This window comes from Salmo salar, chromosome ssa02, assembly GCF_905237065.1.
Source record: "Salmo salar chromosome ssa02, Ssal_v3.1, whole genome shotgun sequence".
NCBI lineage: Eukaryota > Metazoa > Chordata > Actinopteri > Salmoniformes > Salmonidae > Salmo > Salmo salar.
The window spans coordinates 39,617,867-39,633,716 of NC_059443.1; the positions used below are offsets into that span (position 1 = coordinate 39,617,867).

The 15,850-nt window shown below is 42.2% G+C and overlaps 1 protein-coding gene across 3 annotated transcripts; it reads left to right on the plus strand.

Annotated features, from left to right (window-relative positions):
• The first annotated feature begins 1,011 nt into the window (after positions 1-1,011).
• LOC106582951 (rhomboid-related protein 2) lies at positions 1,012-14,885 on the plus strand. 3 transcript variants are annotated; one of them, XM_045704184.1, is made up of 8 exons: positions 1,012-1,123; positions 2,521-2,775; positions 3,954-4,102; positions 11,878-11,990; positions 12,363-12,463; positions 12,568-12,628; positions 12,756-12,817; positions 13,578-14,885. In XM_045704184.1, the coding sequence occupies exons 2-8, from the start codon at positions 2,539-2,541 to the stop codon at positions 13,752-13,754; spliced, it is 900 nt and encodes a 299-aa protein (XP_045560140.1). In that variant the 5' UTR covers positions 1,012-1,123; positions 2,521-2,538; the 3' UTR covers positions 13,755-14,885. The 3 variants fall into 3 exon arrangements, with proteins under 3 accessions (XP_045560140.1, XP_045560138.1, XP_045560144.1); XM_045704182.1 differs by lacking the exon at positions 1,012-1,123 and adding an exon at positions 1,130-1,468; XM_045704188.1 differs by lacking the exon at positions 1,012-1,123 and adding an exon at positions 1,130-1,464.
• The last annotated feature ends 965 nt before the right edge of the window (positions 14,886-15,850 follow it).

The window sequence follows — 15,850 nt, forward strand, 5'->3', positions numbered from 1 at the left end:
CTTACTTTGCGTTTTGGTGTACTGAAAAATACTCTGATGTCCGTCTTTTATTTTTCTGCCATTTATCTACCTGGCTGGCTGGCTACACACACACACAGTGTGTTGGTTATTTACAGTAGGAGATGGGCTTCTATCATCTTATCTTTTATCATTCTATTTGGGCTTCGATCTAAAAGGTAGCTATCAAATGTGAAACGGATTAAAATGACAAGAGTTGACAGCTGTATGAGTTCACCATTTACACAACATATGCCGCAACCTTTTGTAATTTTAATAGTTTGTTTCATATTGGCTGGCTTCCAACAATAGCTGAATTTGCAAAGCTTGCGAACACCAATTCAGTTTCAGTGGTGTTTGCTATAATCTTTGCTACCTGGGTTAAATCAGTTTATCGCTAACCTTATCACAGGGACTTTGAAGCACTAACTTACGTCATCTGCATGCTGATCTCGGAATAAATTGACCATAGCAAAGATTCCATCTTTGACGAGGCCACATAAATGGAATCGGTACTAGCTAGCTTAATAGTTAATATTTGCGCGCTAGCTGTGCATATTCAGCTAGTGTGTGTGCGCGATTGACTGGATTAACCTCACGTCAGTTACGTTCATTGAGTGCCTTTCAGACAGTGGCTACGACCCCTCTGTTACCTTGCCAGTGGATCAAACCATTGTGAGGAAAAGGGTGGGGGGGTCGCAATCTTTTGAAACTTAAAAACGCGCTGTTAAGTGTCTATAATCAGCACAATTGCTTTCATTGCGTATTATTAATATTATTTAAATTACATAGTTATGTTTCAGTGATATATTGGGGGGGAAAAATCATATTTTTCCCAGGATGGGGGGGTCGTGTCCCCCCCGTCCCCCCCGCGATTTCCGCCCCTGCTGCCAGAATCGTTGATTGTCTGTGGTCCACGAAACGATGCATATCACACTTTTAATCATCAGTTGTTGATGGACATTATGCAGGTAAAATGCCTAGTTAAATAAGGTTTAAAATATATATATATATATATATATATATATATATATATATATATATATATATATATATATGGGGACCTCCAGCCAAAGCCTTAAGCCCATGACGACATCACCGATATCAGGTGTTACCGGAAGCGCAGGTGAGTTGTTGCAAAATGCCTGCGAAGTTTGCGCTACATTCAAGTTTTTAGATTTGCTTTTCAAGTAGGGACGCGTCAGTGGTTTGTTTGGAAAAAGGAAGTTCCGCTGCAGGAAAAGCTAAGCGAGGTCTATAATGATCTCAAGTCATTTATCAGAATAGACCGTCATTTTCCCAATGTGCTGTAGTAAGGATTTTACACGGCTTGGAATGTCCGGACTGTTTTAGAATTGCAGGAAAATATAAAAACAAAAGTATTTGAGAACTTTTACAATTTTTGTATTTTAAGATGCTAGTGGAAACGTTGAGTTGAATCATTTTTCACAGCAGCTCTTTCAATCAGTACGTAAGTTACTTCTAAACTTTATAAATACCATTGCATTCTATATAGGCCTACAGAGTAAAGCCGCTGTTATTATGAAACGTGTGCAGACCAACTTCTGTACTGAATGGGACATGGTCATGTGTGTGGATTAAGTGTACATAGGCTCATGGTTCATATACAGGTAAACTGAAAAAATCCATGTATTCGAAAAAGGGTTTAGGGAAATTCACGTGTGTTGCCGTGCTTGAAATTGTATTGCCCGCGCTTGTATTTATTTCATTCATATTGACCCTACAGTGGCAGACTCCAAAGTAGCCCAATATATCAGCCATTGATGTGTTAGGCCAGGGTTACCTAATGGGCCGTCCGAATTTATTTCCCCCCATTAAGTTTTCGGAGAAAATAAATATATCTAGGCCTATATATAGTAACAATTTTAATGTTGATAACCCAAGTATTCCCACACACCGAGAGGCATATGTGATTGTATCTCAATGTAATCAAGGTTTTAAATTATTGTTTTTGCCAAATTCTATATCTGTTAGGGATTCATGCGGTAAATTTTCTGGCCCCGATAGCATCCGCTCTGTGTGCCCGGAAGAGTTGTGTAACTACTCGCATTGTCCCTAGTGACAACAATTTTATACATCAAAGCTGAACTTTACATGTTTATCATAGTATCAAATACCTCACTAATGTGTCGTTAACCCTTTAGCTACTCAACCTGTAATTCAGAAGCCAATATCTCACCCTTAGTTTTGTTAATCTGACGTAAACCCAACCCATTTAACACAACATACACTCTAACAAATCAATTACTGTTCCATTGAATGATGAAATCCTGACCTTTATGGTTTTAGTCCAAATAAATCCTCCGCTTATGGTGTAGTTTCCCAGACCCCGATTTAAGTCAAATCTAATCAGTGTCTAGCAAACCAGCCCACATTGTATGCCTATCAACACATACTGAAAAGACATTGACATACTTTCATAGGGAATGCATGATCTAACATGGAGAAATGTAGCATGTTCTTCCTGTCAATTCATTTGACTCATCCACTCTATTTGTCTAGGCTACGATCTGAGGAGTGATGGACATAGACATTGAAGAGCAGGACCCCCTCGCTGTAGACCCTGTTGACCGAGATGGGAGACGGATGGGGGATACGGGAGGTGATGATGACGGGAATAGGAAGATTGGATGCTGCGAGAGGTTCCATCGCTCCATCTCCAAGTGGATGCTTCCGGAAGAACTCCACGAACAGTACCTGGAGCGAGCCAACTGCTGCCCCCCTCCCATCTTCATCATCCTCATCAGCATCGGAGAGGTGAGGGTTGATACGCGTCATACTAATGGCAGCACAGCACTGACAACAAGTAGCCTCTATTGCATCTGCATACGTTATGATGATTTTGTTGTTATACCTGGGTGAATTTTCAATTTCAGGGAATGCTCTGGACATAGTATTTAAAGAGAGGTGCAGCTGATATTATACCTCCACCATGGTTCATTGGACAAAGCCTATGGGAAAATATATTTTTGTTTGTTGAATAAACGCTGAAAATAAGGTCTGTGGTAAACACAGGCTTAGGAGATCTTATACGTTTTGCTCTATGAGATAATCTTCGTCAGCTAACGCCACTTTTTTGTGAATTTTGAAGCACATAAAGCGCAAAGGCTTTATAATTCATAAAGGTCATGTTAACTGACTGATATCTCATAGAACAAAACGTATAAACTCTCCTAAGCCTGTGTTAACCTCCGACCTTATTGTCGATGTTTATGTCCAACACCCTGTTCTTTCCCCCATTAATTTTCCCCATAGGAATGACTGAATGAAGCAGAGGTAACAAATTTCTGTTTTTTAGGACTACTACCTGGTGAGCTCTATTAAATGGCCCAATATTGGTATTTGTATATTCAAACTCTTGAGTTTGGATGTGGCTAAGGTCCAAACTGTAGAGTACCTGACATTCCTCTCTCTCCTGCTGTGTGAAGTCTCGGCCAGTTTATCCATCTCAATGTCTGAATTCATCCAAGATTCTTAGAGCAATCCCTAGACCTATGCATTGGCTCAATGAAAATCGAGTTTGAGCACAATTGACATTGGGACCAGGGTTTAAGGCTATCCTCCCAAGGAATGTGTTTTTAATCATACACAACCGTACACTGTGTCATGACATTTCACTGATATTTTAGTAGTACGGTGAGCTTGTTATGGCAGAATCATTGAGATGTGGGTTTTTATGTTAAAGGTGAAGTGAGTTAAAGGGAGTGGAAAACTGTGCCTTGTCAACGCAGTTTTTTTAAAGGAGATTGTCTAGAGTTCTCTCTGCTCTTCTCATTAACTTTGTTGCCATTGTGTGTTATCAGTTTGAAATGTTTGTATGCTGCTGTAATGGTCTGCTCTGCCCATACTACATTTAAAGCGACTGTTTAGCCTTTCAGTACCCCTCCTGTCATTATGTAACTAGTCACTGATCTACCCTGTGTTTGTCTGGACAGTTAGCAGTGTTTATCTACTATGCGGTGTGGAAGCCCCAGAAGCAGTGGGTCACCCTGGGCGAGGGCATCTGGAACAGCCCTCTCTCCTACAAGTCTGACCGGCGGGAGGAGGCGTGGCGCTTCGTCTCCTACATGTTTGTCCACGCTGGGTAAGGGTCACTTCACCTCACACAGATGCCCAAGCCCACTGGAGATTCTCCATTGACCAAATGTTTTTGTCAATCAATCAATCAAATGTATTTATAAAGCCCTTCTTACATCAGCTGATGTTACAAAGTGCTGTACAGAAACCCAGCCTAAAACCCCAAACAGCAAGCAATGCAGGTGTAGAAGCATGGTGGCTAGGAAAAACTCCCTAGAAAGGCCAGAACCTAGGAAGAAACCTAGAGAGGAACCAGGCTATGAGGGGTGGCCAGTCCTCTTCTGGCTGTGCCGGGTGGCGATTATAACAGAACATGGCCAAGATGTTCAAATGTTCATAGATGACCAGCAGGGTCAAATAATAATAATCACAGTGGTTGTCGAGGATGCAACAGGTCAGCACCTCAGGAGTAAATGTCAGTTGGCTTTTCATAGCCGATCATTCAGAGTATCTCTACCACTCCTGCTGTCTCTAGAGAGTTGCAAACAGCATGTCTGGGACAGGTAGCACGTCCGGTGAACAGGTCAGGGTTCCATAGCCGCAGGCAGAACAGTTGAAACTGGAGCAGCAGCATGGCCAGGTGGACTGGGGAAAGCAAGGAGTCATCAAGCCAGGTAGTCCTGAGGCATGGTCCTAGGGCTCAGGTCCTCCAAAAGAGAGAGAGAATTAGAGAGAGCATACTTAAATTCACAAAGGACACCGGATAAGACAGGATAAATACTCCAGATATAAGACAGACCGTAGCCCCCCGACACATAAACTACTGCAGCATAAATAATGGAGGCTGAGACAGGAGGGGTCGAGAGACACTGTGGCCCCGTCCGACGATACCCCCGGACAGGGCCAAACAGGCAGTGTATAACCCCACCCACTTTGCCAAAGCACAGCCCCCACACCACTAGAGGGATATCTTCAACAACCAACTTACCATCCTGAGACCAGGCCGAGTATAGCCCACAAAGATCTCCGCCATGGCACAACCCAAGGGGGGGGCGCCAACCCGGACAGGAAGATCATGTCAGTGACTCAACCCACTCAAGTGACACACCCCTCCTAGGGACGGCATGTAAGAGCAGCAGTAAGCCAGTGACTCAGCCCCTGTAATAGGGTTAGAGGCAGAGAATCCCAGTGGAGAGAGGGGAACCGGCCAGGCAGAGACAGCAAGGGCAGTACGTTGCTCCAGTGCCTTTCCGTTCACCTTCACACTCCTGGGCGAGACTACACTCAATCATAGAACCTACTGAAGAGATGAGTCTTCAATAAAGACTTAAAGGTTGAGACCGAGTCTGCTTCTCTCACATGGATAGGCAGACCATTCCATAAAAAATGGAGCTCTATAGGACAAAGCCCTGCCTCCAGCTGTTTGCTTAGAAATTCTAGGGACAGTAAGGAGGCCTGCATCTTGTGAACATAGCGTACGTGTAGGTATGTACAGCAGGACCAAATTGGAAAGATAGGTAGGAGCAAGCCCATGTAATGCTTTGTAGGTTAGCAGTAAAACCTTGAAATCAGCCCTTGCCTTGATGGGAAGCCAGTGTAGAGAGGCTAGCACTGGAGTAATATGATACATTTTTTTGGTTCTAGTCAAAATTGTAGCAGCAATGTTGAGCACTAACTGAAGTTTATTTATTGCTTTATCCGGGTAGCCAGAAAGTAGAGCATTACAGTAATCTAACCTAGAAATGACAAAAGCATGGTTAATTTTTCAGCATCATTTTTGGACAGAAAGTTTCAGATTTTTGCAATGTTACGTAGATGGAAAAAAGCTGTCCTTGAAACAGTCTTGATATGTTCGTCAAAAGAGAGATCAGGGTCCAGAGTAACGCCGAGGTCCTTCACAGTTTTATTTGAGACGACTGTACAACCATCAAGATTAATTGTCAGATTCAACAGAAGAACTCTTTCTTTCTTGGGACCTAGAATAAGCATCTCTGTTTTGTCCGAGTTTAAAAGTAGAACATTTGCAGCCATCCACTTCCTTATGTCTGAAACACAGGCTTCCAGGGAGGGCAATTTTGGGGCTTCACCATGTTTCATCGAAATGTACAGCTGTGTGTCGTCCGCATACAGTAGCAGTGAAAGTTAACATTATGTTTCCGAATGACATCACCAAGAGGTAAAATATATAGTGAAAACAATAGTGGTCCTAAAACGGAGCCTTGAGGAACACTGAAATTTACAGTTGATTTGTCAGAGGACAAACCATCCACAGAGACAAACTGATATCTTTCCAACAGATAAGATCTAAACCAGGCCAGAACTTGTCCATGTAGACCAATTTCGGTTTCCAATCTCTCCAAAAGAATGTGGTGATCGATGGTATCAAAAGCAGCACTAAGGTCTACGAGCACGAGGACAGATGCAGAGCCTCGGTCTGATGCCATTAAAAGGTCATTTACCACCTTCACAAGTGCAGTCTCAGTGCTATGATGGGGTCTAAAACCAGCCTGAAGCATTTCGTATACATTGTTTGTCTTCAGGAAGGCAGTGAGTTGCTGTGCAACAGCTTTTTCAAAAATTGTTTGAGAGGAATGGGAGATTCGATATAGACCGATAGTTTTTTATATTTTCTGGGTCAAGGTTTGGCTTTTTCAAGAGAGGCTTTATTACTGCCACTTTTAGTGAGTTTAGTCTGTGGACTTTTCCATGTGAATATTAAAGTCACCAAAAATTTGAATATTATCTGCCATGACTACAAGGTCCGATAGGAATTCAGGGAACTCAGTGAGGAACTCTGTATATGGCCAAGGAGGCCTGTAAAAAGGAGCTATAAAAAGTGATTGAGTAGGCTGCATAGATTTCATGACTAGAAGCTCAAAAGACGAAAACGTCTTTTTTTTTTTTTTTGTAAATTGAAATTTGCTATCATAAATGTTAGCAACACCTCCGCCTTTGCGGGATGCGCGGGGGATATGGTCACTAGTGTAACCAGGAGGTGAGGCCTCATTTAACACAGTAAATTCTTCAGGCTTAAGCAATGTTTCATTCAGGATAATCACATCAAGATTATGATCAGTGATTAGTTCATTGACTATAACTGCCTTGGAAGTGAGGGATCTAACATTAAGTAGCCCTATTTTGAGATGTGAGGTATCACAATCTCTTTCAATAATGGCAGGAATGGAGGAGGTCTTTATTCCAGTGAGATTGCTAAGGCGAACACCGCCATGTTTAGTTTTGCCCAACCTAGGTCGAGGCACAGACACGGTCTCAATGGGGATAGCTGAGCTGACTACACTGACTATGCTAGTGGCAGACTCCACTAAGCTGGCAGGCTGGCTACCAGCCTGCTGCCTGGCCTGCACCCTATTTCATTGTGGAGCTAGGGGAGTTAGTGCCCTGTCTATGTTCGTAGATAAGATGAGAGCACCCCTCCAGCTAGGATGGAGTCCTTCACTCCTCAACAGGCCAGGCTTGGTCCTGTTTGTGGGTGAGGCCCAGAAAGAGGGCCAATTATCTACAAATTCTATCTTTTGGGAGTGGGCCAGAGACAATTACTCGATGCCGACACATCTTTCTAGCTGATTTACACGCTGAAGCTATGTTGCGCTTGGTGACCTCTGACTGTTTCATCCTAACATCGTTGGTGCCGACGTGGATAACAATATCCCTATACTCTCTACACTCAACAGTTTTAGCTTTAGCCAGCACCATCTTCAGATTAGCCTTAATGTCGGTAGCCCTGCCCCCTGGTAAACAGTGTATGATCGCTGGAGGATTTGTTTTAAGTCTAATACTATGGGTAATGGAGTCACCAATGACTAGGGTTTTCAATTTGTCAGAGCTAATGGTGGGAGGCTTCGGTGTCTCAGACCCCATAATGGGAGGAGTAGAGACCAGAGAAGGCTCTGACTCCGACTCATTTCTTAATGGGGAGAACCGGTTGAAAGTTTCTATCGGCTGAATGAGCGACACCGGTTGAGCATTCCTACAGCATTTCCTTCCAGAAGCCATGAGAAAGTTGTCCGGCTGCGGGGACTGTGCGAGGGGATTTATACTACTATCTGTACTTACTGGTGGCACGGACGCTGTTTCATCCTTTCCTACACTTAAATTACCCTTGCCTAACGATTGCGTCTGAAGCTGGGCTTGAGCACAGCTATCCTCGCCGAAAGGCGATCGTTCTCATGTGTATTATGAGTACAACGACTGCAATTAGAAGGCATCATGATAATGTTACTACTTAGCTTTGGCTGGTGGAGGTCCTGATGAACCACGTCCAGATAAAGCGTCCGGAGTGAAACATCATCTATGAACATTTGAACATCCTGGAGATTAATGTACTTTGGTGCAAAAAGTGCAAATAAATCCCAGAACAACAGCAAAGGACCTTGTGAAGATGCTGGAGGAAACGGGTACAAAAGTATCTATATCCACAATAAAACGAGTCCTATATCGACGTAACCTGAAAGGCTGCTCAGCAAGGAAGAAGCCACAGCTCCAAAACCGCCATAAAAAAGCCAGACTACGGTTTGCAACTGCACATGGGGACAAAGATCGTACTTTTTGGAGAAATGTCCTCTAATAGAACTGTTTGGCCATAATGACCATCGTTATGTTTGGAGGAAAAAGGGGGAGGCTTGCAAGCCCGAAGAATACCATCCCAAACATGAAGCACGGGGGTGGCAGCATCATGTTGTGGGGGTCCTTTGCTGCAGGAGGGACTGGTGCACTTCACAAAATAGATTGCATCATGATGAGGGAAAATTATATGGATATATTGAAGCAACATCTCAAGACATCAGTCAGGAAGTTAGAGCTTGGTCACAAATGGGTCTTCCAAATGGACAATGACACCCAGCATACTTTCAAAGTTGTGGCAAAATGGCTTAAGGACAACATAGTCAAGGTATTGGAGTGGCCATCACAAAGCCCTAACCTCAATCCTATAGAAAATGTGTGGGTAGAACTGAAAAAGCATGTGCAAGCAAGGAGGCCTACAAACCTGACTCAGTTACACCTGCTCTGTCAGGAGGAATGGGACAAAATTCACCCAACGTATTGTGGGAAGCTTGTGGAAGGCTACCTGAAATGTTTGACCCAAGTTAAACAATTTTAAAGGCAATGCTACCAAATACTAATTGAGTGTATGTAAACTTCTGGCCCACTGGGAATGTGATGAAAGAAATTAAAGCTGAAATAAATAATTCTCTCTACTATTATTCTGACATTTTACATTAAAATAAAGTGATCCTAACTGACCAAAGACAGGGAATTTTTACTAAGATTAAATGTCAGGAATTGTGAAAAACTGAGTTTAAATGTATTTGGCTAAGGTGTATGTAAACTTCAGACTTCAACTGTATATATTCACCCGCTTTGCTATGAAGCCCTTAAATAAGATCTGGTGCAACCAATCACCTTCAGAAGTCACATAATTAGTTAAAGTCCACCTGTGTGCAATCTAAGTGTCACATGATCTGTCACATGAGCTCAGTGTATATATACACCTGTTCTGAAAGGCCTCAGAGTCTGCATCACCACTATGCAAGGAGCACCACCAAGCAAGCAGCACCATGAAGACCAAGGAGCTCTCCAAACAGGTCAGGGACAAAGTTGTGGAGAAGTACAGATCAGGGTTGTGTTATAAAACAATATCAGAAACTTTGAACATCCCACAGAGCACCATTAAATCCATTATTAAAAAATGGCACCACAATAAACCTGCCAAGAGAAGGCCGCCCACCAAAACTCACAGACCAGGCAAGGAGGGCATTAATCAAAGAGGCAACAAAGAGACCAAAGATAACCCTGAAGGAGCTGCAAAGCTCCACAGCGGAGATTGGAGTATCTGTTCATAGGATCACTTTAAGCCGTACTCTCCACAGAGCTGGGTTTTATGGAAGAGTGTCCAGAAAAAAGCCATTTTTTAAGAAAAAAATAAGCAAACACGTTTGGTGTTCACCAAAGGGCATGTGCGAGACTCCCCAAACATATGGGAGAAGGTACTCTGGTCAGATTAAACTAAAATGTAGCTTTTTGGCCAGCAAGGAAAACGCCATGTCTGACGCAAACCCAACACCTCATCACCCTGAGAACACCATCCCCACAGTGAAGCATGGTGGTGGCAGCATCTTGCTGTGGGGATGTTTTTCCATCGGCAGGGACTGGGAAACTGGTCAGAATGGAAGGAATGATGGATGGCGCTAAATACAGGGAAATTCTTGAGGGAAACCTGTTTGTCTTACCAGAGATTTGAGACTGGGACGGAGGTTCACGTTCCAGCAGGACAATGACCATAAGCGTACTGCTAAAGTAACACTGGAGTGGTTTAAGGGGAAACATTTAAATGTCTTGGAATGGCCTAGTCAAAGCCCAGACCTCAATCCAATTGAGAATCTGTGGTAAGGCTTAAAGATTGCTGTACACCAGCGGAACCCATCAAACTTGAAGGAACTGGAATAGTTTTGCCTTGAAGAATGGGCAAGAATCCCAGTGGCTAGATGTGCCAAGCTTATAGAGACCTACCCCAAGAGACTTGCAGATGTAATTGATGCAAAGGGTGGCTCTACAAAGTATTGACTTTGGGGGGGTGAATAGTTATGCGTGCTCAAGTTTAAAAAAAAATTGGTCTTATTTCTTGTTTGTTTCACAAAAACTATTTTGCATCTTCAAAGTGGTAGGCATGTTGTGTGAATCAAATGATACAAACCCCCCAAAAATCTATTTTAATTCCATTTTATACGGCAACAAAATAGGAAAAATGCAAAGGGGGTGAATACTTTCGCAAGCCACTGTACTTCCTGGTGCATGACCTGTACTGTTTGTGAATGGGCTTCAATCCTATTTTATCAAATTCATGAAAATGTGGTAATTTAAGATATGTACAATTATATTCTTATTCATGGCTTAATTTACTTCTACCTGATGCCTTTCATGAAGGTTTTGGATTGCATTTTTTCTCATATTTGGAAACCTTCATAAAAGGCATTGGGGAAAGGTTAATACAGTACATCTTGTAATATAATTTAGCAACTTAAAATCACCCCATTTTCATGAATTTGATATTAGTTTGATGTCCATTCAAAATTGTTGCCCTTGAGTTGAATATGTTAGCTAGTTAGCTTGCCAGTGGGCTAAATTAGGCTGTGGAATTTACCCCGTAAGGAGTTTTTACCAGAAATAATTTAAGAAGATCTTCTTAGGTAAAATAGTGTTTTGAGGATGTGTTGAAATGTACTTTGCTTGCAAACATGGGAACAGGACAGGACCAAAGTTGTGGAAAGCTGAACTTTATCCATATACTCCACGATATTGCGTCACTTTTGACCAATCAAAGCTGACTATAGCTTCTAGCCCCTGCTGGATTGGCTGTTGATGCTTGCTTTCTAGTTTTTCTAGCAGCCACATGAGGGCGACGCTAGTGTGGCTATCTGATTTAACGCTGATAGTGTAAATCCGCCTTGAGGCTATTAGCTACTACTAGCTTGAAAATATTGAATGCTAGAATGCACAGTTGTTTTCACTTTGGTTGGCAAGTTTACCAGCTGACACTTCTGCTTCTGATTATAATTTGTGGCTTCAATGATTTATGAACTTCTCTGACACTGGCCCCAGTGTACAGGTATCCTGGGGCAAAGAGGCTACTATTGTCGACATAGTATCTAACTAGCTTGGATTTTAGCTTGTGTGTGTGTGTGTGTGTGTGTGTGTACTTCATAGATTGCAAGCACCCCTTTGCAATGACCAAGCTACCCCAATGAAAAATTCCTGGCGCCACCACTGTACTCCCAAGTCTCAACTCCCATGTCTCCATCTCCCCTCTGTCTTCCTCCCCGACAGTGTGGAGCACATCCTGGGCAACCTGGTGATGCAGCTACTGCTGGGCATCCCACTGGAGCTGGTCCACAAAGGCTTTGAAGTGGGCATGGTCTACATGGCAGGTGTCCTAGCAGGTGGGCATCCACATACACCCCCTTTTTCCATTGACGCACAGTCAATTAGACACAGTTGTCTTCAAAGGTTTGTTACGTTTGAATAAAGTTGCTTTTTAAGTTGACTCTGTTTTGGTTAGTGACATGAATAGTATAGCGTATGATTGGTTAACCAACACAATGTGCGCGACAGGTTGCCTTAGTTAATATTAGCTCGCTTGTTACATACCACCTCCAGATTTTTCCTGATCATGACTGCACAATGCTAGCAACTCACATAGCAACTCACAGGTACAGAGCTGTGTAGATGGTATTCACGTTTCACACTTAAGTCTCTCATAGCTGAAATGTCTGTAATGCTATAGATGACCTTCTCATGCATGTTTTCTTCAGGCTCCCTGGCCAGCTCCATATTTGATCCTCTCAGTGCTCTGGTAGGGGCCTCCGGGGGGGTATATGCCCTCATAGGGGGATACTTCATGAATGCTGTTGTGGTGAGTTCTGGCTAACTGCTGTTTCTACTATTTTAGCAGATTATGATTTTTTCTCTCTCTCATTATTTCCATGTTCCTTCCTCTTGTTACACCCTGGCCTACAGAACTTCAGAGAGATGATTCCTGTCCTTGGAGTGTTTCGTATTGGAGTGATTGTGATTATTGGTAGGTCTCTTCTCAGATCCACTCTTATTGTTTTCCCACCAGTGCCGCAAGGTTTACTGTTCCAGCAGCGCCCACGCCTCTGTGGTCGTATTTCAGTAACTAAACATTCAATGTTTTCTTTCTCAAGTCGGGACAGATGTCGGATTCGCCCTTTACAGAAGGTTTTTTACTCACGACGTTGGCTTGAAGGTAAGACATTTTTTTTTTTCCTGCATCCTTTCTCTTCTTAAAATGCTTGGCATTGAAATATTTTCCACAAACAGATAAGTATTGTTTCAGCAGAGAACAATGCTTTTTTTAGAACAGTCTTTAGTTCACAGCTGGAGAGGCTCTTATGCGAAGTCCAACCCTAGACCAATATAACAGTGAGTAGATCTGGCTTTTATCAGTGTATGTAAATAGAAAACTAGAGCCCAAAAAAAACTGCAGTAGCAGTACCACCCAGCTGCATTATACGGCTTACAGTTACACAGGACTGACTCATCTCTAAACCAGATTGCCCTCTACACACACTGTGTCACACACAGAACCTGTCTGTTCCCCCTGAATTATTGCACCCAAACCATTCCTGTCACTAGACTGTGATGAGTCTGATCCTTGATTCTGTTCTTTCTGCTTTAGGAAAAGCTCAGAGAATGATAAGAGTTGCAGCTGTTTGTCTTTCCAGCAGCCTAACTGACTGGCCTATTGGCTACTAATCTATCACCTGCTTCCCCCCTCTCATCTTGCAATTATTTCCTGTTTTCTTGGTCTTTGTGAGAAGTGCAGTTCCACATTCACTGGCTGCTTTTAAACTGGTCCTGCTAGTTTTACTGGCTGTCCACCCTTTGCATACTAACCATAGTGACAGGGCAGAGGGTACTAATTGTAAGGCTGTAGCACAGCATGTCTTTTGTTGGTTTGAAGGGAAACCGCGACTGAAGTAAGACTCCTTCCTGGTCTCCTTCAGGTCTCGTTTGTGGCGCACATTGGAGGAGGGGTGGCTGGGATGACCATTGGCTACGTGTTCTTCAGCGCCTACAACCAGAAGCTCCTGAAGGACCCGCGCTTCTGGCTCTGCATAGTCGGCTACGTAGTCTTCCTCTTGTTCGCTGTGCTCTTCAACATCTTCCTTTCCCCTGCATAATTTCACACTACACGAATGAATGCATTTTGAATAACGGAAATAGGGCATTTCAGGGACTTGGAAGGTTATCCAAAAAATATAAACCTCTACTGCAGGAGAGAAGAGATTTATATGGAAAGAGGGACCCTCTGTTGCTGAAGTGTAGTATTACACACAGCACAAATTCTCTTTTTTACATGTTTTTTTTTTTTTGGCGATGTTCATAATGATCTCTAGGTTTTGTGCTGAACTCAATATATCTCAGTTTGTTGGTGTTACAGGTATTTTTTTTCATATGATGTTTGTCCTGATTGGTCAGTGAGGTAGGACATTATTTCCCCAAGCAGGTCCTTTCCTCCAAGTTTTAGATTAGCCTACAAGTGTGTCTTTTTGTGTATTTTTCAAGCCATCGGGAGCAGTGTGTCATCTGTTGGTGACTGGAGTGTCAATTCATAAACAAGCCATGACAATGGCCCAATGCCAGGTTATTGTTTCACTTCCCTGTTGACAGGATGAGATGCTGTCTGCCAATAGTACATATCAATGTAAATCTGCTCACACATCCTTGGCTAAGCCTCTTTCAATGATAATTTATTGAACGCATGTTTTTAATTTGTGTTTCTCTTCAGCTTTTGCTACTTGCCAGCAGTTTGTAGTTCATCAGTCAGTCTGTTAGTCCATTGGGTGTTTTAGGATGTTTGTGTACAGTGGAACAGTAGAGGGCAGCACTTTCCATTGTATATTAGGCATTTTCTATATCATTTCAATTGTGCCAGTCTGTATTAGTCTACATAACCTTTTAGTAAAATGAAAAGGCGTCAACTTAAGGCCATCTGGATGGCATATTTTTATTGAAGATATCTTCAAATGTTTTTCCTAAACTTATTTGTGGTGATATGTTAGTTGGTATCTGAAACCAAATGGTGGTTCAACAAATCTCTAAGAAACCAATACATACTTTAGGTATTTAATTATGTAATTACAACTTTACCATGTACTTTCTAAGTAAATCTTAGGTAGATGGCATAACATTCCAATTGTAAATGACTTTTGTATTTTGTTTTGTATTTGAAGCTCTTTTTTTTTTTAAATCACCAGACTTGATATTGTATCTTTTCATTACTTTTACATTCAATAAATATTTTACCTACATTTCCAAAATCTTAGATCTGTGTGTTGACAAAGCCATGCATAATCCAATCTCTGAAAAATTATGAGTTTTTGTTGTTGTGTAAACTCTATTTGGTGTTATATGACTAATACATTAATCTTGGCAAAACAATCTTAATTCATCAGGTCTTCAGCAAGCCAGACATGGGGGTTAGTGAATGGGTATGGAGCAGAATATTTGCTTTGCTGATGTTTGACCTGAACCAGGGTGCCAGGCAGCCTCGCTTCTATGGCTCTCATTAGCTGACAGTGGCGTCAAAAAAAGACAATTGATCGTACCCCAATGACAGCCACCACTCTAGCCAGTTTATGTGGAACATTCCATAGTTCCAGACTCGGAACATCAATACAGTGCCATTTATTTAATTGTGTGCTAGTTAGTGCTTGCTTGTTTGCTTTGTGGACACTTAAGCCATTGGGTAAGAGGGGTAATGAAGCTTCAGAAAGTACTGATAAATTAGTAATGGCCAAGTTGTCATTGCAAATAAATATTGGTTCTTAAATTCACCAAACTGATTGAATATAGGCTAAATAAAATCCTAAAACAAGGTTTACCTAATGTGAATCCCTGACTATAAATGTGTTTGAATCAGACTAATTTGGGAAGTGAATCAATCCCCCTGGTGTTGACAAATGATTTGACTTGTATTCTAAAGAGAGACCATTTCAGGGCAGTACACATTGTTCTCAGGTGAATGGTATAGTCAGTCTATATTGGGTACCAGACTGTTTGGGATTGAACAATGACAGCTCCTGTATTAAAGTAGAGTAAAGCAGAACCAGACTGGCGCACCGTCTACCCAGCAATAATCCACCCAGGATTTGGGGTTAAGGTTTCGTACCGAGAACCAATATTTCCACATTTTCCCTGTGTGCAGGTCATTAGTTAGAGCATGACAATTTGGTTTACTCATCATGGGGAGATACTAGTAGAAAATGTTTGGATT

What these genes read in the sequence shown, in the direction of transcription:
- LOC106582951 (XM_045704184.1), top strand. Translation starts at nt 2,539, where the DNA reads ATGGACATAGACATTGAAGAGCAGGACCCCCTCGCTGTAGACCCTGTT. An exon ending in ACTTCATGAATGCTGTTGTG is followed by an intron (nt 12,464 to 12,567) that starts GTGAGTTCTGGC and finishes CCTGGCCTACAG; the next exon opens with AACTTCAGAGAGATGATTCC. An exon ending in TGGAGTGATTGTGATTATTG is followed by an intron (nt 12,629 to 12,755) that starts GTAGGTCTCTTC and finishes TTCTTTCTCAAG; the next exon opens with TCGGGACAGATGTCGGATTC.